Consider the following 22,743-nt stretch of genomic DNA (forward strand, 5'->3'; position numbering starts at 1 on the left):
TCTGTGTAATCCTGCACTGAAAAAGGTACACACAGTTAGCACACCCAGATTTGAAATACCACTTGAATTAACATATTTCCTATATCCTAAAATTATGCTTTCACTACAATAATAATGTACAGGCCACTCATATTTCTCATTTGTGGAAGAAAACTGAGAATCTGATGGTGGGAGAATTCTGCCGATTTCAGACACATAGTACTTCAAAATCTTGCTGAAGTTTAATTACACTTTACAACAAATGTTCTTCTTCAATATTCTCACAGGAGATGCTTCCCACAAGATGCTTTTGGAAATGATCAAACAAATGCCAGAGACATGTCTGGTGACACATCCCCACACCTACTGTAAAATGCTGGCACCCTCCTGCTTTACAAGGTGGGAGGGGAATGACCAGTTAAGTTAAAGAGGCTTCAAAGTTGTTGGGTTTTTTTTTTTTTTAAAGAAAGCTTACAAGCTGTCTTGCCTGTCACTGCCTGTCAGGCCACTCCAAGCCCCTAACATTTATAGTGATGATCTTTTCCAAACTCTGCAGCCATCAAACTTTATGGTTTCCTGAGTTCTGAAGTGTGCAGCTGAAGACATCTTTTTATATCTGCACTTAAAAGGAAAACATCATGCTGGTATATCTTCATGACTCCCTTGCTCAAGGGTTACAATGGATAAATGGTACAGAATCCTGAGTCAGAGGCCAACTGTCAAAAAAGGAGGCAGTGTGAAGCAATGAGTGGTTAATTTCTTTGTTTTACGGAGGCGCCAGGATTCATGGATAACTGAGAGCAGCACCCATGGCTTCAAAACCCAGCCTATTAATCCCAGACTCTCCAGGGTGGCCTACGCTTACTCAGTAGCAAAGGAAGTGCACTCTGCAAATTTTCTGTAGAACTTTACTACTACTGGGCTCAGTCTGGGCTCTGTAAACAGGATTGGGATTGTTCCAGTTCAGATTAAGCCCTCAATGGCAGAATTTGCCATGTCAGAAAAGTATGTCTAATTACATGTACTGTATGTCTAAATTGGGTTATAGTAGGAGGAGGAAGTAGAGTCACCATTTAAAGGAATCTGTCTTTCCACAGCACACAATCATTCCAGTTTCACCTTGGTTGCGAAAGGAGAACTTTTGTAACTGCTGGAATAAGTGAAGAAAATTTCAAAGCCTGCCCCTCAATCAGCCAAACTCACAAACCTAGATACAGCACAGAGTGAAAAGAACTGAAGTCAACATTTGACACAAGAGCATGGAAACAAAGGTCTGCAATTAAAAGGTAATTCTTAGAGCTGTGATGATTATCACCTTTATTCATCCTATCATCCCCACAGCAAGGAGCCTGTGTGCCTGGACTTCAAGTAGCAATTCCAGGCTATTGTGGTTATTAAATAAAAGAATGGGATCCTCAACAGGGTTATCATTTTCTCAGCCGGCAAAAGAGAACATCAATAAGAAGTACCAGAAGGGCAGCTCACAACTTGCTCATACCATCCAGTCTGTCCTTTCCCATCATTGCCTATCCCTACATCTTCACACTGAAGGCAATATAAATTTGCCATAAATATTAATTTTTAAGAGGCTAGCCTCTGCTTCAAGCTGAGGTCTCAGTATACTTTCATCACACACTCAAACCTTCCTTTATTGCAACAGATGTTCAGAATGCTTAAGGCATACAAAACAGAGCTTCTGCTTTTTTGGTTCAGTCCTCTTTACATTTATAGATATTCTTTGCTACAAAATTACTCAGAAAAGTCCTTCTAGCAGTGCTCCTATTTCACATTCCAGGCTCCCTTTAAACAATGTTCTCTGTTCACTTTAGGCCCTTGCTCCCCTATCATTAACTGCAACTTCAAAATGCATCTTCAAAGTATCAGGCTCCGAGCAAATTATAATTTGATTCCAGTTAATTACAAGTGAGCTCTTTGGAACCAGAGCATCAGCACCCTAACAACAATGTACTCCGTGTAATTATTAGTAGCTGCACAACAGACATAGGAACTATCATCAGTTATAAAAATTCTGACCCATCATCAGCTGTCACCCAAATCTGCTTAAGGCAGTAATTTAGCTCCATTTAACTCAGTGGGGTTTACTTGTGAGTAGACATGCATAGGCTCTCACTGCCCATACCTTGCCCTGAGGGTTTGATTTTGCACTGAAAGAGCCACTCAGACAAAATTGGTTATTCAAGAGAGCCAGAGATAAAACGATGAAACATAAAGATGCCCAAGTCAGTTCACACCAGAGATTAACAGCATCTTGGAAAGCAAAGAACTTGCTAACTATTCCTTGGGGTCAATTCTCTGCTATGCTTCCCTAAAGCTTCAAAGAAGGATGGAGCACACAAAAACTAACAGCAATCCAGGCAAGTACATTGAGACTGCAACATTAAAACCAATTCAACAGAACAAGGTAGCTGCAAGGACCACACTGGGTACATTCTTCCACCAAGAACTAGCTCTCCAATAACTACACTATACACTACTAGACACTTACCAAGTACCTAGTCTAGAGGAACTCCTGCCTATAATGGGATCCCCGAAAAGTTCATATTAAAAAAAATAAAACAGAACCTCTGAAACTCTGCTAAAGATAGCTCAATAATCACTGCATGTCCCATTCTTTGCTTTTGTAACATATACAAGTGTTCCTCCTAAATACATGAAGTGGAAATGAGTGCCATTGAATTCAAAAGGACTTATTTCAAAGAAAGTCACTTAAAGAGGGTAACCTCAATCCTTCTCCACTGTGATGAAACACATTCCAGTTCCCATTCTAAAGTCACTACTCATAAATAGGTCCCAATGGAAGTTGTTTCCAAATAAGACCTGTCAAGGCTGCAATCCTAAGCAGACTTACTAGGGAGTAGGCTTCATTGAGCTCAACAGGACTGACATCTAAGCATTTAGGTTTAGACTGCATGGATCACAGTCTGAGAGATCAATTCCATGCAAGGTGAATTGGAAGCAAGTCCCCTGCATTCAAAGGGACATTGGGGGGGGGGGGAGAGAACAACACATGTGCAGGGCAGAAACGCACACCAGATTGCACTTTAAAAAAGTAAAACTCTGGGCAGTGCATTGAAGAGTTGCCACAAATTAGCAGGCTGATTTCAAATAGATTGTTTCCTTTAAATAGCAGTTGCAGACCTGCAACTACTCAGAGCAAGATGTTATTCAGCAAGGAAAAAGTTACATCCAAAGGACAGGAGGCATCCATGAAAGTATTTCCACCAAAGCATTTGTGCACTGTGGTTATTCAGCCTGGAGAACAGCTGAAAGAAAGCTGATAAACTAGTTTGTCTTTAAGGTGACATAAAATTCTTTGTTGTTTAGTAGCAGGAAGAATCCAGCCCAGTATTTTAGGGTTTTGAAAACAGAACTGTAAAAAAGAAACACATTTCCAGGGTTGTACTAACTCCACTCTCTGTCAGGTTATCCAGCACTGCTTGAATTACAAGTGGAGTCAACCCCTCCCCCTACCAGTAATGTGTAAGTATCAAAGTGAACAAGCCAGCTTCCGCTGTGGATCAGGTGGGGACCCGATTATCAGGGGAACCTTCATGTTTTGCTGACGATTTACTGGCCTGACCCTACGCTCGTTTACATGGAACAAGTCACCTTACCGAGTTCCCAAGTAGGTGTGCACAGGATGACAATCTAATGCTAGAATCTCATGTACACTGACACCGAAGCCCCGAGGGATTTACTTCGGCGTAAAGGTGCATACGATCGCACACCACATCCCTCCACCGAGCAAAGCCAATCGGCCTGCCTCCCCCATCAGCCTTCCTATCTGCCGTACTACAACCGGTCGTAAACCTTTCCACCGTTTATTGGGTAGCATCCATCTTTCTCGAGCACAAGAACTTTCCCAAAGGCAGCCCAGAAAACAGCTCTGCAAGCTTTCAAGTTCAGCTCCTCGAAGGAAGGAAGGAAGGGGCTGTAATCCCACGCATGCTTACCTGGGAGTAAGCCCCACTGAGCACAACAGCACTTACTTTCGAGTAAACACGCAGAGGATCGAGCTCCAATTTTGGACGCCTCTCCCCTCTCTCAAGTTGGAAACCTTCACCACCACCCCCCAAAGCCATTATAACTTCTCTCCTAGTCGTCCTCCTTTCCCCCTCCACTAAATCACCAGGTTCAGCAGCAAAAGGGAAACTATTCCATCGCATCAACGGGATAAGTCGCCCCCCAACCAGGCAAGCCAGCCAGCCTAATAGCAACACTGTTTTTGATTTTCAATTACAGAAGGGGGGGGGGAGACACACTGCTCGGTGTCGGGAGGGGACAGCCACCATCGAGAGAGGGGGAAACAGTCCTTGTTTCTCTCTTTCTTGCCCCCCACCCGAGTCTCTCTCCAAGACCGTCCAGCTCACATTCCTGATGCCTCTGCAAGAAGCAGCACAGGCAGAAGGGACCACATGCAGCAGAGGGGGAAGGGAAACAGCAAAGTCCAGGGGAAACTTTACTGATTTGGAAACGGATGTGGACCAAGAGAAGGGTCCCTCTTGTGCCCCCCCCCCACGTCGCTTTACCTTGGGAGTGCAAAGCACGTCCAGGGCTCCAACACGCACCGAGAGAGCCCACTGCGCGAGCATCGGCCACAAACTACTCCGACCCACGCTTTCCTTTCCCTCTACGAGCCCCACAGAGCGAGTGGCGGCGCTTACCTGCGTGGCACAGCCTCAGGTGACAGATGCCCACCAGGAGTAGGGCGATGGCACCAGGGGCAGAAACTCCCCGGCTCCAGGCGGAAGGCATCGCTCCCCGGGTAGAGCTGCCGCTGCCGCGAGTCCCTCTCCTCTCGAGAGATGTCCTTTGCTTTCGCTTCTTCCCTCCGCAGCCCTTCCAAGGCTCTCTCCAGCCTCCCTACCCAAAGCCCCAGACTTTCCCAGCTCCGGGTCGCCTCGTCCTCCGGGCCCGTTTTGGGGGACGTGGGTCTCCGCAACTACAGCCAGAGAGGCTCAGGCGGGCGAGGCGGATCTCCGCTGCCGCTGGTGCCAGGCTGGGCACTCTCCAAGTTGCTAACCAAGGCAGAGCCGGCTCAGAGAGGCAGCCGCGGCTGCTGCGGGGCTCTCCTCATCACTGCAGAGTCCTCCTGGTGCCGCTGTTGCAAGCCAGCTCCAGACCTCGCATCCTACCCCGTCCAGCCTCCTTCCACAATGCCAAGGTGTCCCGCACTCAGAGGAGCCCAGGAGCTGGGGGACTGACTGGAGGAGGGCTCCCCGAGGGGGGCGGGCGACGGCCGCAGCAGCCAGAAGGGGGCCAGCAGGGAGCTCGCGACGGCCCACGAACGCGGAGAAGCAAGCAGGGCTGGGCGGAAAATGTGGCTGGGCGGATCTTCTCCCACATCCCGGGATTGGATCCTCTCCAGGCGCCGGCTTGACTCTCCTCGGATAGTGATCCGTCCTCTGCGTTGGTTTTTTCTCAGGAGAAAACTCCCCTTGGCCAAGGAAATGAATGGTGGCTCTCCGTTGACTCTCCAAGCCCTGAAAGCAGTAGTATTTCAGTGCACGTGGAATGCTTGGACGCTTTTTCTCCTCTTTCCTCTCCCCTTACAAAACATTTTCCACTTTTAATTTGTTTTCAACACAGACCTCAGTCATCAAGATCTATCAATAAGTTCCCTGAAAAGGCAACACAACCTCACTTTACTGTACAGTGAAATGCATTTACCTTTTCCCAAATTTTCAATACTTCTTGTTCTTGGTGTTTCTAAGTTTCATGTGCCTCTCACTTGACCATTCCCATTTTAGGCTGAGAGATACCCTGAAAGCAAATGTACCCCATCAGATTCATGTTTACTTGGAAGTAAATCTCTGGGGAATGAAGCCCACTCAGGGCCATTGAATGCTGGCATTGGGCTCCAGGGGCAAGATGCCTGCTTGCCCCCTCCCTAAATCTGTTGTGTACTGTACAGTTTGTTTTGTCATGGCCCCCTTGAATCCCAGGGGGATTTTACCCCCTCTTCAGGCCTGAGCCTACTCACAGGTAAGTGTACATAGGATTTCATCCTAATTCAGAAATTAAGACTGCAACCTATACCTAGGAGTAATTACCATTAAAATCAATGGGGTTACCTCTGAGTAGACATGCATAGGTTTGTACTGTGAATTCATTCACCCCTAAGCATAGTCTACCCCTGGGGGCTGGGGATAAGAATAGGCCCTCGGTTTGGCTGTACTTGTCATAAGAGGCGACTAAACAGCCACCGGGTAGATGAGACTCGTCAGCCTGGGAAGGCAGCTCATCTGAGAGAAGGAAAACTCTGATCCCAAACCTCCACTGCCTTGTGGCTACATCCAGTTATGGAAAAGGCTTCAGGAGTCAACCTTGAGGCTAAATCCGGAGCCCCTGAGGAGTCCCTGAGGCAGTTCATGGCTGAACACAGTCACGTTCTGGCAACTCCTGCGACGCCGCTGGAACCAACCGTATTGGCCTCTGCCTTTCCATTGGACCATTTCAGTGACGTGGAGAGGGGGGATTTGCTGCATGGGTAACAGCCTATCCTCCATACCTACTTTACCCAGGCTTCGCGCACTGGAGAGGACACTCTGTTCCAGAACCACCATTCAGAGCATGACACCATAGTCTTCCAAGACTGAAGGATGCCAACAAAAAGCATAGTCTAAAAACCAGGAAATTTTGGTCATTTCTCTACATAGTTCTTCAATTCTCTACTCAAATCTCTGCTAGCAGATATTTTACTTGTGGGGTGAGCAGGAGCCAACAGGGGGAATTGTATGCTGGAGCTGCCTTCTCTCTCCCCAATAGATTTAAAATACTGAAACTATTTTCCTTATTTTTGATTGCACTTTAATCCAGAGCCATACTAGCCCTGTGTAAAATAATCCAGTGGTTCTTACTGTGATTCAGTGACTGCCAGGAGCAGGGCTGGTCAAGTGCCTGAGGTGGCATGCCAAATGTTGCCCCCCTTACCTGGTGGTATGCCAGCTTCTTTTCCTCCCACTCCCTGAATTAGAAAAGAAGAGGGGGAAGGAGTGGAAAAGGATGTGTGAAGAAGAGGGGAGTGGTAAGCTAGAGTGTCTCTTCTTCATGCTTCTACTCCAACCCCCTCTTAATTTTCTGCTCGGAGAACAGCATCGGAGATGAGTGGAAGGATAAATAAGGTAAGTTCCTCCTGCAACTGCCTCAGGGCCCAATCCTATCCAACTTTCCAGTGTTGGTGCTGCAGCAATGCAGCCCCCCAAAAAGGGGCTGCATACCTGGAGGAGGCCTCTGTGATTGCCCCCCTACTACAGGGTGCAGTGCATGCCCCATTGGCATGGCTGCACTGGCACTGGAAAGTTGGATAGGATTGGGCCCTCAGTTGGCCTCATGGATGGTCTGGCCCTGAACTGGAGTCCAACCAGTCTATCAGCAGTGCAAGTGGTTGCCATAGGGCCTTAGAAGCTCACTGACTGCAGACATGTCAGTGAGCATGTGGATGTGGGAGATGTGGATGTGGGAGAACCCGTGGACATTATATATCTGGACTTTCAGATGGCGTTTGACACGGTCCCTCACCAAAGGCTACTGAAAAAACTCCACAGTCAGGGAATTAGAGGACAGGTCCTCTCATGGATTGAGAACTGGTTGGAGGCCAGGAAGCAGAGAGTGGGTGTCAATGGGCAATTTTCACAATGGAGAGAGGTGAAAAGTGGTGTGCCCCAAGGATCTGTCCTGGGACCGGTGCTTTTCAACCTCTTCATAAATGACCTGGAGACAGGGTTGAGCAGTGAAGTGGCTAAGTTTGCAGACGACACCAAACTTTTCCGAGTGGTGAAGACCAGAAGTGATTGTGAGGAGCTCCAGAAGGATCTCTCCAGACTGGCAGAATGGGCAGCAAAATGGCAGATGCGCTTCAATGTCAGTAAGTGTAAAGTCATGCACATTGGGGCAAAAAATCAAAACTTTAGATATAGGCTGATGGGTTCTGAGCTGTCTGTGACAGATCAGGAGAGAGATCTTGGGGTGGTGGTGGACAGGTCGATGAAAGTGTCGACCCAATGTGCGGCGGCAGTGAAGAAGGCCAATTCTATGCTTGGGATCATTAGGAAGGGTATTGAGAACAAAACGGCTAGTATTTTAGAAATACTCCTGTATTTTAGAAATACTCCTCCTGATTTTAGAAATGGGCTATGTCAGAATGCCAGATGCCAGATGCAAGGGAGGGCACCAGGATGAGGTCTCTTGTTATCTGGTGTGCTCCCTGGGGCATTTGATGGGCCGCTGTGAGATACAGGAAGCTGGACTAGATGGGCCTATGGCCTGATCCAGTGGGGCTGTTCTTATGTTCTTATGTTCTTATGCATTCTCACCTGGTGAAAAAGGGTCTTCCAGTGGTGGAAGAAACAATGTTGTGGTCTACAAAGAATGAGCAAATAAATCACACTCATCAAACAACCTGATCCAGACTGTGACTTGAGCTGGCACAGGCCCCTTATCCTGGCTCCTGAATGTTGCAAATATGCTGTCGTTTGTGCCAACTAGGGAGCAGGCTGTGCCAGCAGAATGGGGTGCACTGGCCTGCCGGTGCCAGCTCCAGCCCCTGTGCAGGCCAGCAAAGGGGAATGTAGTGTTGGGCAGAGTAGGGGGTGGGAGAGGGTGGCAGGAGGGAGTTCTGGGGGTAGAGAGGTGCATTTCTGGGTGGGGGAGGGCAAAACAGTGGATCTTTGGGCCATGGAGGGGGTGGGATGGGTACACCACATCTTAACCCCCACTCCTGGGCCTCAGAGCCCTAGCTGGCCTGCTCAGATTTGCACTAGCTAAATAGCTGGCACAGATCCAAGTAGCCTCATAGGGCAGGCTGGGGTATTACATGAGGTAAGGGGAGAAATATTATCTTACCCCGACATGACCTTCTGCCTGCTCCTATCCTGCATAGGATACAGCACAGATTAGGATTGTGCCCCAAGTGTAATAACCACTGACGTTGTGTACCATAATGGACCTCATTTTTTAAAATGTTGATCTGGCAGCCTTAATATAGTATCTGTATGAAATGTGCATGTTACAACAGAGATATGGGAAATAACCACAGGGAAGTGAATGCCATACAGATCAAGTTGGGTGTAGACCAGACCTAAGACCCTGATCTTTTTAAATCAGTGGGATTTATTTTCAAGTAATGTTGTGATCCAAAACACAGGTGCAGCACACAAATAACAGTACAGTCCTATGCCTTTTAATAGCACCATTGAATTCTGTTAACTACTATACATGTGTAGTCTTTGCTTTTTGGTTGCCATCAACTGCCAGGGTTGCTCTTCTCAGAACTCTGTTGGACAGAGAAATGTGTATCTTTTCCTAGCAACAGAAACTGATCCAAAAGAGATTTCACCTTATCCCTTTTGTGTGGTTATTGTTGAAGATGGGCAAGGGGTGACATTCTTTGCCTGCAGGAACCTGGTTGTGAAGGTTGCTCACAAATTGCCTACACAGAAATCACTTTTATGTGTGCGTGCAGTAGAACAGGAATGTTGGGTGTTTGCTACATGGAAGTGACCCTGCAGCCCTGGGAAAAAGAGAAAAGATACATATCTCAACATTAATGTTCGGTGAGCAAAAACTCTCCTCTTCTACCTGATTTGCTTTTGATGCATTTTGAAGATGGTGTAGAAATCTTGAGAAAGTCAGTCTCTTCCCCACCCCCCTTTCCATTTCAGGCTGCTGGATTCCTCCTGCCCCCCCCCCCCCAGCAAGTGAGCTTGTTATATTATAGGGGGGAAATAGAGGTCACAGGGTTCTCAAAGTACCAGGAAGCATTTTGGGCTTTCCTGATTTTGTTTTGTCTGTGACAGATGAAAGCAGACAAGATTAATATTAGGAGGGAGGGGGAAAATCCATAGCAGAAAAAGAAAATAGCCCTTTTTCGCCTCTACTCCACTGTTTAGAAAATAATAATCTGAAAGAGATAAGAACCCCATGGACTGTTTGCACTCTGCTGATCACTTTTAATACATCTATTCTCCTGCCTAGAAAGAGGCATTATTGCCATCTGCAAAGGGATTTGAAAGTGGACAAGGCAATGTAGGATTGATCAGAGAGAAGAAGCTGTCGCCACCGCAGTCAGAATCCTTCTTCGGATGCTCCTAGCTCAGGGCTGCTTCAGCTACATGCAATATTTTCCTTACGTGGATATCATTTACTTGTAGGAAACCGTATGCTCAAAACATGTAAATCACACAGTGTGACAAACGCACATTGGTCTATTTCACCATTATGTGCAGGTGGGCACCTCCCACCTGTTGCTGTTCCTGTCTGTGTGGCAAAGCACACATACATTAGTCAGCTACTACAGTATAAATGTATTTTTATTTGTTTATTCAGATTTGTACCATGCCAATTGGACTACACAGAGCCCTCAGGGATATGGGAAATTCACATGTATTCTGCTCTATTACATCAATTACTTTCACTTATATTCTGTTTTTCCTTCAGGATGCTAAAAGTCATGATTGAATCTCCTGTATTTTTTCCTGCAGTCTAGCTGCAAGGATTTGCCAATTTGGTGGTGGTGGTGGGAGTCTAAGCCTTTCCTCTGTGCCATTTTCCCCATTAGAACTGCCCCTCTGGAATTAGCCCCATGAGGGAAAAATCAAGCTCCTTCTCTGCCAGTCAAATATGCAGTCCACACAGCTGCATTTCAGTTTCTTCTCCTTAAGAAACCTTTGACAGACCCATTTGTGGATCTCCTACATAATGTATGATGTGGTCATCAGACTGGCTCACTGAAGGCTTCAGCAGTGTCCCGGTGGCTTAACTTTAGGATGGTAAGAAGATCATGTGCCCTTTAGGCTGCAGACCTGAGCACAGTCGCCTGGGAGTAAACCCTCTTGAACTTTATGGGAATTACTTCTCAGTAAACCTGCTTAGTAGTGCTCTGCACATAGCTCTCTGGCTTTGTGCTGTACCATGTGGAAATATCACAGCCAGGAAAAAAAAGTACTGAAAAGTATATACCACCATTTATAAAGAACATGACAGGTCTTTGATTTATCACATATTCACCACCAGTGAAGAAAGCAAAACGTATTGCTCACTCACCACTGGTCATATTGGGTTGCATACATTTAGGCCTCACATATACACTTAAGTCCCAAATTGAAATCAGAAGGCCTCAAGATCTGAAGGGAGGGGGGGAAAGAAATACACAGTCCTGGTCCCTTAACCAGGGTTAAGAGAGTTCCATTCTTTGTGTCTGCATAAGCCCCCAGGATTTCCAGCTCTCCTTTACCTTCCCTTCCTGAGAACCAGAATTGAACAAGCTTGGACCTTGGGATGTCAGAGGTCTTCAGATCAGAGTTCTTTGGATGGTTTCCTTGGCAGCATAGCCCTATGGGTCCTTTAACAGATTGTCTGTATAGAGAGCCTTTAAGACCCAGTGAGCTGTTGCTCTATTGGATGTAGGCCTGTTTAGCAAAAAACTAGTGGGATCCAGTGGTAAAGACAGTAAGGAGCTACTTCAGAAGGCAGCTTCTGAGAGCAAACAATAGGACCATAAAACTTATGCTCACAAATGATTAATAATCATGGTCCAGCAGGTGCAGCTTGAGAAGCCACACCTGCCAGACGTCTCTTTTTAAATGGCTACACAAATATTAAAGAGGCAAAGGAGTGCTTCAAGCCAGGAGAGAGTTCTCAGATCTCTACTGCCCCTGTCTCTGCCTCCAGGCCCCAAAGATGCACCTTTTCTCTGGATTAGGGTGTGTGGCTCAAGCTACTGGCATGGAATCACAACAGTCCAGCTCTCTTGCTAATCTACAATCCGATCCTGTTCAGTGTTTCAGTGGTATCTTTTCAGTGTTGAATGCAGCTGGCATTGAGCGAGTGCCAGTGGGACAGGCTGAAACTGAGGGAAGCTGATGTGATATTTTCTTGACAGACCTGTTCCTGTTGTAATTCCACTGCTTATTCTTCTGCACTCTCCATGAGGAAAGCCAGGATGCATTTTCTGTATGCTGCTTAGGCAAGCAACATCATTCAGTGAGTTCTTGTTATCCACTAGGGTTAGGTTCCTGGAAGCCCTAATGGATAGCAAATTCGCAGATTATGAACCATTGATCCTATGGGATCAATATGGTTAGGTACAAGGGGTATGCTGGGGGGAGGGCATGTTGGCAACTTTCAGTCTCAGAAGACTATGGTATCGCGCTCTGGATGGTGGTTCTGGTACAGCATCTAGTGTGGCTGAAAAGGCCGATTCGGGAGTGACAATCCCTTCCACACTGGGAGCAAGTGTAGTGTGTCCCTGGTCTGTCTCCCTGGCTATGGGCCTTCCTTCTTTGCCTCTTTGCCTCAGACTGTTGGCCAAGTATCTCTTCAAATACCATCAGAAGGTATTTGGAGGGCATACCATCAGAAGAATCCAGCAGAGACCCTCAAGAAGCCAACAGAGTGCAGCAGGGAGTGCCAAAATATCTCTGAATACTGCAGAGACCTTCAGAATGGCACCTACAACCAGTGCAGACCCCTTTAAAATGATTGGTAGAAGCTTCCACCAGCCATTTTAAAGGGGTCCGCACTGGTCACAGGCACCATTCTGAAGGTACCTGCAGTCTCTGAAAGGTCTCTGCATAGCAGAATGAGGTATGTATAAGGAGAGAAGGTCTACTCAGAAGTAAGTTCTATTTTGTTCAATGGGGATTACTCTCAGGAAAGTGTGGTTAGGAGTGCATTCTTAGCATGCTCCTTCAGAACAGTGATTTCCTGCAATCTAAGCAATATGCATGCAAAGACCATGGTGACACAAAAGTGAACCAGTCCATGTACAATATTCTGCTTGCTGACCACTGAGCTCAGTGCACTCCTAGTGTAACACTGTGGAAATTTCAGAACAACATGCAAATGATTCTCATGACTGCCTCTCCAAGAAAAAGAGTAATGTCAGCATGTAGACTTCATATAGTTTCTTTTTAAGGACTACTTCCTATACTTTGATTTTTATGTTAAACTCCAAGCATGATACTATGATGTAGCCCAGGGTTTCCATGCCAGTATCACTCCTTTCCCTAACTTCAGACTGAAACTTGAAGGATTTATGTTGTTCCACCTCCAAAGTGAAGCAGAATTTGGCTTGGGCAGGTTTTTGAAGGAGGGGCAGCATGCAATAATCTGTGAGGCTAGAGAGAATCAGTGTCTTGGACAGAGGTCTTGGACCAGGGAAGTCATAAAGTTCTCAGGATGATGTTAAATTACTAGCAAGTCATAGGCTAACCCAGTGGTTCCCAAACTTTTTAGAGGCCAGAGGCTGCTGCCTGATTTATAAATGCCAAGAAGTGAGGCTATAGTGGTGATTGAGCAGTAGTGCTCCCCCATCCCTTAGCATCTTGTTTAACCCTTGAAGCACATAACCTAATCTGCCTTGTCAGTTTCATGAACCATCAAAAATTGGGTAATGACCTACTGGTTGGTTCTAGACCCACAGTTTGAGAACTACTGGTCTGACCTGTCCCAGAGGGTTGTTTTCAGAATAATGCATGGCAATCTCATATATGTCAGCTGGAGCTCTTTAGAGGAAGAGTGAAAAGGAACAATAATAAAAAAAGGAAGAGGAATGGAACAATAATAAATACAGATACGTCTTCTGTTATTGGTGTAATATAGCATCTTTGAGATCAAGAGCACTAAAAACACATCACACATCCCCAAAATGTGGGATCATTAGTTATCTGTCTAAACCAGAGATTTTCAACTGGAGTGCTGTGGGAGTTTGGAGGAGGGTCATTTTGCAGTAGGGACATTGGGAGACGTGAGCCCCTCTTACCGGAAATGCAGTGTGTCTTGTCAATTGTCAGTAAAATTGATGGTGCGCCCTGAAAATTTTAATGCCTTTGCAGTGTGCTGTGAGATGAAAAAGGATAAAAATTGCTGGTCTAAACTCTAGGACAAACTATAAGGCCAGTTCAAGGTCAGCCAACAAAGATCTAGTCATATAAAGCCAACCTTCTCTCATCTCCTAGTTTAGAGAACATGCCTATGCCAGCCTATAGAAGTAAGTTCTATAGTGCTCAATGGGGTTTGAAAGTGTGTTTAGGAAAATGTGTTTAGGACAGCAGCCTCAGTTTAGCAGATTGTTTCATTTTCATCTCTGCTCTTTTAAAGTTATGACAGAGTTCACAAACCAATTTTTACAATTTCTTTGGGTCAGATTCATTCTTTTGTTTAATAACTGAGATCAAGGCAATTCGCTATGCTTTTCCAGACTAAAGGCTTTATGGAACCATTACCTGTGAAAGAGTTTCACTGAACACATGAAGACCTATAATGCTAAAAAGGAATGTAGGAGGTTTTATGATCTTTGTTTCCCGCCCCCCTTGGTCACCTTAGGTTCAAAAGCTGGTAGCCCCAAATCTTGCTTGGATACCTTTAATAATTGTTCTTAATGGTTCCCAAACTGTGAGCAGTGGTTCCCCAGGAGCCACAGGAACCAGCCAGGGGAGCCACAGAATCATTGTGAAAAGCCAGCCACCCAACACAATGTATTGGATTGGCCCTAATAGGGAGATGCAGCCAATGGTCCAGTAGGTCAAGGGAGCTAGGTCAAGTAGGTCAAGGTTAGTAGGTCAAGGTTTCCAGTTTAAAAAGTTTGGGAACCACTGCATTAAGCCCTTTTCTTTCACATCAGTATTGTCTTCAAGCATCCTCAGTTGAGCTGAACATGGTACCATCAAAACAGATATTCCACATCCCTGTATTATCAAATTATCTCATGTTTTCCAATGGAATAATTTTTCAGTGCTTTGGAATTAAAAGTCTTCTTCCCCCCTGCCTTCCCAAATCTTAGTTCCATAACATTTTATTCCTCTTTCTTCTGCCAAATCCCCCCCCCCCACATTGTCATTCCCCACTCTAATTGTGGAATGACATTTGATAGATTAGCTAGCTACCTGGAATCTCTCAGTCCTGAAGACTAGTTTGACTCCGCTATTTTAATTCATTTTGATGCTGAAAGAGAGGAGAAACATCTCAGCTCCTTTTTAAGCTTCTTGGTTTCCTCTGGGTTCTTGCTTGACACAGTTATTAATGAAACACAGAAAACAATGATGGACCTGAATGATCAATGGAGCGTGCAGTGCCAGCAGGTTCGCTCTGCTTTCTGTACTGTGCCACTTCAGTTTGGTTGCTCTGAGCTAAAAGAATCACGGAATGTGTTGCTCAGTTAAAAATCAAGGGGCTAAGGGAAATTCAATACAGGAAATAAATACTGCTTTTAAGCTTCCGATCCCCAAGCGGTCTTCCAGTAGTAAAACAAATCAGCACCAGGGGGCGGTAAGCAACTTTAACCTCAGTCTGGATAGAGATGCAGCAGCAACATCCACAATTGGGCACCTAATTAAGATCTATTGTTCCAAATGTACACTTGTTTTCTTGAGATTTTGGAGGAAAGTCAAAAGGTGCTTCGACTGCGTCCCTCGGATGCCCCGCAACAGGAAGCTTAATCAGCAAAGCCAGGCTTGGAATGAGGCTGCGGGTCAAGCAGCTGGATCTATTACAACTTTAGGAAATTGCTAGGGAGTGCCATGAGCGCAGGATGACCAAGTGTCCACTTTTCCCAGGACATGTCCTCTTTTTTAGCCTCATATCCTGGAAAAGAATTTAAATGTCCTCCTTTTCCCTATGAGCAGCCTGCACATAGCCTTCTTGCAATTAATAAATTATATGTAATAAATTATATGTACCAGTAATATAGTTTTAAATTTAATAGTTAATATAGTATTTAAATTAACCACATGAGATCAATATATGAGTGTTTTTAGCTTTTATTTGGTCTACATTTTTCTTGGATGCCCTACATCAGGGGTTCTCAAACTTTCAACTTTAGGGATGCTGGACCTTTAACAAGTGTAAAGAAGCGAGAATTGCAGCAGGTGCAACTTGTCATCCCACAGATGACAAGCTACACCTGCTGAAATTCTCTCTTCTATACACTTGTTAAAGGTCCAGCATCCCTAAAGTTGAAAGTTTGAGCACCCCTGCCCTACATTTTGGGTTTCCTTGTCCTCTTTTGCAGTTATGACATCTGGTCACCCTGAAGAGCACAAAGTAAAGGACGGGGAGGGGTGAGCTTTTGGCTTTGCAATAGACAGAAAATGGTGACTAGAATAGTGTTGTCCAGCATAGGACTCAGAAAAGCACTTCCTATTCCAACTCCAGTGTGGTCAGGGGGCAATCTGGGGAGGTCATAAGGTGTTATAGTACATTCATGTACTGTTTGTTGTGTCCCCAAGTGTGCCTGCCTACCTAAAGCGCTTATCATGGGGTGGAGTGGGGGTGGGTGGGAGAACAGAATATTTTTGATACCACTTTAACCCATGTTTCTTTCCCCCTTCTCCCCCTATCATTAGTGATGCTAGTACCAGTGGATTTAGTTAATGAGCCATAAATCTCAGTTGGAACATCATGGCAGGAATGTAAACAGATAAACAAAACCAGACACCCAAATACACACAGGCACACAACAGGTGAAAACAATGCATGACACACCTTTTCAAGGCATGTCTACTCAGAAGTAATTCCTGGATGGTTCCATGGGATTTTTCTTTTTTTTTTTTTTAATTATATCCCTCCTTTCTCAAAAATTGAAGGTACCTTACAACATCCAACTGAAAACATGATAAAGCAGTAAAAGGAAGAAATGAATTCACAGAAGCCATGCAATGACAAAGCCTGAAGCAGGGCTGGAGGTAAACTCAAACATAATATCAATTACAGTAGAAAGGAAGGGGCTGTAGCATAGTAGGAAAGGATATGCTTTGCATGCAGGTGATCCTAGGTTGTTGTTGTTGTTGTTGTTGTTGTTATTACATCTGCCCTAAGAGAGTTTTGCAGGCTTGCTCATCATGGGTTCTCAAGGGGCAGGCATTATTCCAAGAGGTACATTTGTGATCTCTCTCACCTATTACTTCAAACTGGGAATGTGCTTGATGCAGTTGGTCCTGATCTGTGCAAATATCCTTTGTGACAAACTCCAGATGTCTGAGCCTGTCCAGGGAATAAAGGTGAGATAACATACAATTGCAACTCTTTCATAATCACCTAAGGATTCTGTCATGTATGCAAGTTATGCAGGATCAAAATCCTTCATAACCAATTGGCCCAGTCTTATGGCTGGCCAATAGGGTGGTGGATCTAAATCCAACCCCCCCAAATTTAGAGGGCCAGTTGGGGGGTTTAGAGTTTCAACAGCACCAATCGTGGGGAATCTGGACGGATTTAAGGGGTATAAAGTCAAGGGTGTTTGCCTTGTGTTTTCATTGCCAGGTTCTGTTCTGAAGATGAAATAAATGTGTTGAACTGTTATCTCTATGCCTTCCTTTATTTGCAGGGACCCACTATTTAACAGATTATTTCAGGCAGATCCCCTCCTGTAACAAGAGAGAGGGGGACACAGCCCACAAGGCCTTTTTGCTTGCTGGGAACTAACAGCCCAATCCTGAGCCTCCCAGTGCCTGCTGGAGCAGCAGTGCCAAATTGGCTACCATTGTATCCAGCGGCTGCCCCGAAGCAGCCTGGAGTTTCTTTGGGGGAAAGCCCAAACCCTGCAGTGGGGCTTCTCAAGTCTGCGCTGGATATTTTGCCAGTGCAGACTTGAGAGACTCCATATCGGGCCTTCCAGCCTGACATGGAGTTCAGGATCCCACCCCCCTCCTACCCTGGCTCCTCCCACCACCCTGCCTTCCCACCCTCCCCCCAGAGTCCGCGCTGCCTACTGGCAGTTGCACATACCCCCGCCAGGGGCACATCCTCTTCCTGCCAGCGCTGGGCTCAGCTCCTGACTGGTGCAGGCCCAGTGCTGGGGCTCCTTACTCACTGGGTGCCATAAGCATGCTTTTTGACATGTTCACAACACCCAACACCGGTGCTAGGGCTAAGCACCACTGCTGGCTGAGTTCAGGATTGGGACCTAATTCCCTTCCGGACTGGCTGGCTCCGCTGATAATGAAATATAACAGGAATATTTCTAGTGGTCTTTCTTTTTGGATAAATGTTTTTGCCTGTTATCGTTCTCACAAGCACTTGTAGCAGATAACATGTCTGTTTTCAAGATCACTCACCAAAGGTCAGAAGACTTCAACAAACTTTAACTATGTACTTCTCCAGACAAGCATTATAGTAAAGATGCCGTAAAGAGGTTTTGCTCTCTTCTGAAGAATATGAATGGAAGAAGCTTCACAACCGTCTTTTGTTCTGAGTATATTAATTGTTAGCATTCATTCAGAAACTCCCAACTGAGAATTAGAATTGCTGCCCTCCATCTCTTTAACAGCTCTTTGGAAGACTAAAAAAAAGACTATACTTTAATTGCTCTCTAGTCACCATGAATGGGGGGAATGGAAAAATAGTAGGATGTTAAAAGGGAAGCACATCAGGTAAAATTATCCTCTGAGTGTTACTTCAAGGCTGATTCCCACATGTGTACAAGTCCATGTTAGTTTGTGAAGTGCAGTGGCGTAGCTAAGGGGGTGCAGGGGGTAGCACTTGCACTGGGCATCAAGCTTTAGGGGGGCAACAAGCTGAGCTTGACATTAGTGACCAAAATTGTGAAAATCTTGGTATGTATGAATAATACCATCATATTATATATCATTGGAAAGATAATTTAACACTGAATGCAATGAAGCAAACTGCATTGGAATATCTGTATTCTATCAAACGTTATGGCCAATTAACCAGAACATAATAACACAACTGCCTTATTGAACAAAGAGTTAATTTTCTTAACTCAAAACTGACCTATGAGACTGATTGTTCTGAGAGCCAAAGACATGTTATTGACATGTTGCAATGACCTGTTATCATACTGCACAAAACCAATAAGGTGTTAATATGAGTCAGCTCTCATTTCCATGACTCATAATACATGCTAACTGGGTAAAAAGACACTTTTTCAAGTGGTGCCCCTCTTATATTTAGCAGGGGGAGAATAACTATCCCTCTTCAGACCAGCACATTGTCTCAAACCAATCAGAGGCACACTTTTTATTTATCAATTTGATTTTGTCTGGGAGGGCTACAAATCTTCTTTGACCCCCAGGTAGCAGACAGATGCTGTAGCTATGCCACTGACCTGGGGGAGGCAGCAGAGTAAGTAGGTGGTGAGCTGCTGGGGGGAGGAGGTGGGTTCCTCCCAATTTTCACTTTTAAAAAGCCCGGGCGTGACGTCACTTTTGGTTGTGACATCATTTCCGGGGCAACATTTTGAGCTTGGCACCGGGCTTCATGATCATTAGCTACGCCACTGGTGAAGTGCATGCATTTTTAAAGTTCTGAATGGATGTAATTATGCAGTTTTCATCCTCTTTTGGGAAGCTACCCATGCATTGATTCCCAATGTGATGCAGTGACCCTTCACCATCTGCTGTCACGGCATCTGCAGATTTAACCATCCGTGGTTGGCAGGGGACAGTTTCTGGCACTCCCAGAAGCCACTTCCAAGTTGCTCCAGATGCTAAAAGAAAAGCGTTCCCTTTTAAAATGTTTTTTAAAGTATTCCTTACTTTAGTGCCACAAACCACAATGGCTGCAGGGCAGTCTCTGGTACACGCAAAAGCCACTTCCAGGTTGCGCCAAGGCCCACGAAGTGTTTGGGGAACACTTCTGCAATTCATTGTGAGGTATGCCAGGGCCAAGGGAGGGAGATGTGAACCTCAGTGTGACCCAAAAATGGCTTCCTGGAGGGCCAGAGACTGCCCTGCAGCTGGCATGGCTTGCAGCGCTAAAGTAAGAAACTCTTTTTAAAAACTTTTTTAAACTTAAAAAAATGTTTTTAATGTGGACTCCAGTATCTACAGATTTGGTATCTGCAGGGGAGCCAAGAACAGATCCCATATGGATACTGAAGGACCACTGTAACTGGTCAGGGGTGGCTCACTCATGCAGCCCACTGAAGTGGTGGCTTCAAGCAGTAGTCTAAGGGAGATGGCAAACTGGAGATGGCAGGCACCATTCTGGCTAGTTTATAAAATAAACTAGCACATTCAGTCCCTTCTTACCAAATGCATGTATCCCTGTACCAGCCAAGAGGTCTGTGTGTTCAAATTTGTAAGATAGGAACTGACCAGCAGTCACCTCCTGATTAGATCCTGAAACACCTGCAAAAGATTCACAAATGAAACAAAGAAATGTGCAGTTTCTCAAAACAATATAGATTTACACACATCACAGCTGAATGGATGGAAAATGAAATCAGAGAACTTTTGTGGCAGCAAGAGAAAAAGGGAGGACAAAAAGTCAAAATTTCACCAACACACAATGGCTCTTATACAGTTAAAGATAGCCATGAATACAATGGCACCAGTTAGTCACAACCAACCGGTTCCATTAGTTTTGATGTAATTTAGTCATGACTAGCTTTACTTGGATTGGGGCTTGCACCTATGACTCCCAATTAGCACATATATGTGCCACTTGATCACAGTTTAATGTCTCAGTAAAATCCATTCATTGAAGGGCACTGTGTCTGAGATGATTGATCTGGGAGGGCTCAAGCAAGGCACCTCTTCATGCAGCAGTCATTAAGTGAGGAAGAGGCAAGTGTGAACCAGCCCTGAGTTGGGGATCAACTCAGATATTTGCCTCCATATTTGACACTTGACTCTTTTCAGAGTCCAATAATGGCCTGTGCAAATGCAACTTTCATCTGAATGATACAGCCTAATTCTAAGCATGTTCTGCATCAAATGGTGCATGTAGATTGCAAGTGAAGTCATAATGCATGTATGAAAGACTGCAATACTGAAATATGGAAGTGCGCCAAACCAATCAAAATAGAATGCAATCAATATAATACTTACCATAACTTATGAAGACTAAATAGCTATGTCCATAACTATGATACATTTGTTGTGAATAAAGTGGCTTTATAAGCTGCCGTTGCCCTAAAAATTAATGGACATCATTTAAGTGAATGCAATAAACTGCAGTAGTAATTCTCTGATATCACCAATGGTTATGGTTATTCTCCGATATAATATGCCACAGTATAAAGGTGTCTTTGCTTGGATAACTGTCGTTTAGCCAGTATATGTGTCCAGGTATATTTTGGCTCTACTGATCTTCTGTGTTCCTATTGTGATGACCTTCAGTGTAAATGAATTCTGATTGGCAATAATATCCAGCTTAAAATCTGCTATGAGACACAGGTCCAGCTGTGATGAAATCCACCTCAACAGGAAGTCTGTGCAATTGCCTGTTTCAACTGATATTATGAGCAGACAAAGTAGGGGAAAAAATGGACTCAACCAAAAATATCCACAGTTTGTGTCCTTTGTAATGGAAAGTTTCCAGGGAAGTCCAACACAGAGACACATTTCACTTTAAAAGAGCAGACCTCGAAAAATGAGGGGGCTAGTTAAAAGGAAAGCTGAAAGGGTAAGTCAAGAGGGTCAAATCTCTCCAGAATGCATGAAAGTTATTTAAAACCATAGTAACAGAAGTTCAACTGGAATGTATACTACTCAGTAAGAAAGACACCACCAGGTCAATGGTTGGAAGATGATGTCGTTTCATTCCCTAGAAAAATGGCAGGAAGTGGCTCCCCACTTCCCCCACAAGCACTCCCAAACTGGTCCAGGAAAAAAACTGGGCATACACGTTTTCTTCCTGCTTCTGCAGAAAATCACCAGTAGCAGAGAAGAGTGTATAAAGTCCCTTCTCTTTTATGAAGCCACTTACCCTCTAAAGTGACCCTGTGGCAAGGGTTCTCCTTTAGTCTCCAAAGTAAAAGCAGGGGAGGTCAGGAGAACCAGAATCCAAAGCAGAATGCCCTTTCAACCTGATTCAATGACCTGATTCCAGAGGTATTGGGCACTTTCCGGCAGCTGCAAAATGTGACACGTGGGCTGGCCGCCTGCAGAAAGGAGTAAGCTCTGCTAAGTTGTGGACCAAGGACACCTGACGCCCCCAGTAGGCTCTCATAGGGCGTGGGAGGGAAGTGGGCATTGGGTGGAGTGGGGTGGCGATGGAGTGGGGGAGGGTAGATCAGGACCAAAAGGGGGTGGGTTTGGCTGCAGTGGCATCAGCCGAATCCAAGCTTCCTTTCCGGGCTCAATCCATCTTCATGGGTCCACTTGGACTTGCACTAATGATATTGCTGGTGCAGGTCTGAGTAAGCCCACCAGTCTGACAGACTCTTACCCTGGGACAAGGAAAGGAGGCCTTTGGAGGCTGAAAGGCATCACTCACCCTATTAGCACTGCTGCATTGTCACATGAGGGGTTATGTTGGATTGGGCTGAGAGTCTATTTTCCTTCTCTCTCAATGGTGTTTTTGAAGGCTAAGCCTTCACCTCCAAAGTGTCTGCTGTGGGGGGAGGAGGTTTAGGCTCTGAGGACCCAATCCTACCTCTTTCCAGCATCGATGCAGCCCTAAGGTAAGGGAATAAATGTTTCTTTACCTTGAGAAGGCCTCTGTGACTGCCTCTCCTCATGCAGGAGGCAGCAAACACCCTATTGGCGTGGCTGTGTTGGCACTGGAAAGTTGGATAGGACTGGGCTCTGAGACCATAGGCTTTGTCTCTGATGTGCAGAACCCATTTCTCCCACTCTGATTACCAGGAAAACAGGAGTTTTCTCTGAAATGACTGTGAGCCATTCCTGTGAGCCCAACTGTCCTTTCCTCAAGCAAATCTGTAGGCAAGGACCAGCAACTAAAGGCAAATAACCAAAACAACAATGACCCTGAAGGAAAACTGTGTCAGTTACTTCAACCAATCTTTATATGCAAATACATATGATGCAATGTGTG

At 45.3% G+C, this 22,743-nt stretch overlaps 1 protein-coding gene across 1 annotated transcript in view; it reads right to left on the reverse strand.

Moving 5' to 3' along the window:
• Positions 1 to 4,817, reverse strand: part of UNC5B (unc-5 netrin receptor B) — a 183,634-nt gene extending 178,817 nt beyond the window's left edge. Inside the window, exon 1 of the mRNA XM_066619794.1 lies at positions 4,665 to 4,817. Coding sequence (XP_066475891.1) covers positions 4,665 to 4,755 — 91 coding nt within the window. The 5' untranslated portion in view covers positions 4,756 to 4,817. The remainder of the gene's footprint in view (positions 1 to 4,664) is intronic.
• Between the last annotated feature and the right edge of the window lie 17,926 nt (positions 4,818 to 22,743).

The sequence above is a fragment of the Tiliqua scincoides genome, chromosome 3 (assembly GCF_035046505.1).
Source record: "Tiliqua scincoides isolate rTilSci1 chromosome 3, rTilSci1.hap2, whole genome shotgun sequence".
Lineage (NCBI taxonomy): Eukaryota > Metazoa > Chordata > Lepidosauria > Squamata > Scincidae > Tiliqua > Tiliqua scincoides.